The 2,962-nt window shown below is 37.0% G+C and overlaps 1 protein-coding gene across 1 annotated transcript; it reads right to left on the bottom strand.

Annotated features, from left to right (window-relative positions):
• Positions 1-623: 623 nt before the first annotated feature.
• nppa (natriuretic peptide A) lies at positions 624-2,000 on the bottom strand. The gene is made up of 2 exons (XM_065247997.1): positions 1,887-2,000; positions 624-1,465 (listed from the first exon to the last, which is right to left on the bottom strand). Exons 1-2 carry the CDS (start codon positions 1,998-2,000, stop codon positions 1,166-1,168), a joined length of 414 nt encoding a protein of 137 aa, XP_065104069.1. The 3' UTR covers positions 624-1,165.
• Positions 2,001-2,962: the final 962 nt, after the last annotated feature.

Raw genomic sequence — 2,962 nt, 5'->3', positions numbered from 1 at the left:
TTTCTCCTTCTCAAAAACAAGAATGAATGAGACTTTAATAGAAATAAGGTTTTATTCACTTTACATGATGAATTCTTCAACACATAACATCTGATCATACTGCTCATGCAAGACAAATCTCGCGTTTTTTTACAACGTATGTGAGATTTCTTCCCCTGCAGATGTGTTTCACACAAAAAGAAAAACACAATCTCTTTAAATTTGTGTGTCTTGGCCATGAAACATCGCAGCTCATTCTTATACATCTGCTGTCATTCAGTAAAATAAGATTTGCACACAAGCAGGTTACATTTCATAACATTAGAAAATCATTTTAGATAACATAAAATAGCAATGAACAACACTTCTACAGCATCTTAATGCAATTAGAAAAAAATACTTTATTTAAAATGTACATTATTTAAAACAAAAGTTGTATAACAATAATGTGAATGAACAATTGCAATTGCATGTACAGTAAAGTTGTATTTGTTAAATGCATTAGCTAACATAAATTAACAATAGCAATATAGTTTCACAGTATTTATTAATCTATGTTAATGTGAGTCAATGCCAATAATACAACTGTTCATGCTAATTCACTGTGCATTAACTAAAGTTTAACACAACTTTTGATAAAAAAAAAATATTAGTAAATAAAAATAAATAAATATTGTCCATTGTTGTATAAAATGTTACCACAAACTTTCAAATAGATAAATAAATGCTGTAAAATATGTGTCTTATTGTTTGTTTATGTTAGCTAATGCAATTCCTAATGTTAATAAATGAGACATTCATGTAAAGTGAGACATTCATTAGTCAATGCAAAACAATGAATAATACACATAACATGTCATATATGTCAAATATTTTCATGCACTCGGGTTATTAATACTTAATAAATACATCAACAAACCAAACTAAATAAAATCTGAGGAATAAAGCAAATTTTAGATGTCATCGTTTTTTTTACTAATTCATTATTAATAGCTGATAAAAGTTGATGCACCAGCTTCATCTGACAGATCTCACATTATATATTCAGCTGCAGCAAACAGATCTGTAACTCTCTCAAAAATACATCAAGATTGAGAACGACTATATTAAGATAAAAATTAAGATTTGTTCATTGTGATTGAATATTTCGTGCATTATGGAGGTAAAATCCCTGTATTCACTCAAGCTAACCTTTCTTTGGGTTACACCCAAGGGTGCTGGTAGACCCTATGCGATCCAGTCTTCCTCCAAAGCATCCAGACAAACTTTTACTTCTGGTTGACAGGAGTAGATCCATGAGACGTTTCTTCTGTGTCTCGTATCCGTCAGCGGGGTTTGTGTCCTCGGCGGCGGGGACGTCTTCTTCTCTGTCCCAGGACTTGAACACCGGGCTCTGCTCCATCTCCGGGTTGCTCTCTTCATAATCTGTGGCTCTGTCAGAAACCTCTTCTGTGGCCAAGACCTCCTCCAACTGCTGTAACAAACTCTGAAGATAAACAATGTTTAAGAGTTAACTTTCATTATCTGCTTTTATCGGATAAATAAAGCACAAAAACAATGAGTTTCACCTGTTTATGAAGCTAAGTTCAGTTAGTATGTAATCTAATATGAAAACATCTGAGCTCACATCAATTCATTTTAACTTTATTATGTAAATAAAAGCAGAAATATGATGTATTCTGCTGCAGATGTTAAACTCGTTCAGAAGAAAACGTTCAGATCATGCTTAGAGAAGATACTGATGGATCATCAGGTCAGCCGGTGTCCATTCCAGCTCAAAGGAATTTTTCAGTTTTACTAAAGTCTGTTCAGCATCCTGGGCCACAGGCATGATCCAAAGATGGCCAGGCCATCACAGCAAACGCTAAACGACCATGAAATTCGTTTGTATTTGTATCCCACCGTACCTTCAGCTTGCCGATGTTGCTGGTGTAAGGGTGTCTGCTCAACGTATGGCCTCGTACATCCATCTGCTGCCAGAGCAGGAGCAAGAGTCCTGTAAGAACGAGTCCTCTGATCATCTCTGCTGTTTAACCTCTGGACCGGTCGTCTGCCTGAACCTGACTTATATGAGGACAGTTGACCGTCAGCTGCTCATCTTTTGTAAGCGTGTGAAGTGCATTCCAACACCTCGACTCCGATAAGACTCCTGGAGTTTATTTCCATTTAAGTGGCTGTTTGCAGCCGTGGAGATCTCTGGTGTTCGTGCAGACACAAGCAGTGACCTCAGACGGCACGCACACACATGTGACATACATCACCAGAAATGCATCCCATTCACGATTGTCTCGCATTGTTCTCGCATGGCTTCCGAACTGATAGAGAGCACAACTTACCATAAGGGGTTAAAGCGGCAGACGCTTTATTTCCAAGACATGGTCTCTTACAGAAAATACCAAGCAGCTTAGGCTGGTTTTAGCTGGTTAGCATGCTGGTTTTAGAGGGAACCAACTAACCCACCAGGTTTTCCAGGCTGTGAAAATCAGTTTGGCTACTTCCATTTTACACCAGCCTGGTGGGTCAGCTGATCTTTCCACTTAACCAGCTAAAATCAGGCTGAATGGGAAGTGAAATAAATTGCAGTTACTTTGTTTTAGGTGCCTTGATTTCAATGGGTTTGTTTGATGTTTTAAAGCAGTTAAAGCGATCATACAAATGTTGTGGTTAAATTCTTAAACAGTAATGAGTCTGATCAAAACAATATGCATATAAAATGTAAAGGCTGAATCTGAAGACAGAGAGCTTTGTTTCCTTCAGTTGTTTATATTGATTGTAGTTTAGTCTGTGATCGAGCAGGGATTGTGATTTACAGAGATGTCCAACAATGCGTACTGCTGTAAGACGTAACTATTTTCGAATAAAGAGCACCTATTATGCCCATTTTACAAGATGTCATATAAGTCTCAGGTGTGTCTGTGAAGTTTCAGCTCAAAATACCCCACAGATCATTTATTATAGCATGTCCAAAATGCCCAAATTTGGG

Source organism: Paramisgurnus dabryanus, chromosome 11 (assembly GCF_030506205.2).
Source record: "Paramisgurnus dabryanus chromosome 11, PD_genome_1.1, whole genome shotgun sequence".
Taxonomy (NCBI): Eukaryota; Metazoa; Chordata; class Actinopteri; order Cypriniformes; family Cobitidae; genus Paramisgurnus; species Paramisgurnus dabryanus.
The sequence above is the reverse complement of the archived record's forward strand: the minus strand, read 5'-3'. Positions and strand labels throughout refer to the sequence as shown.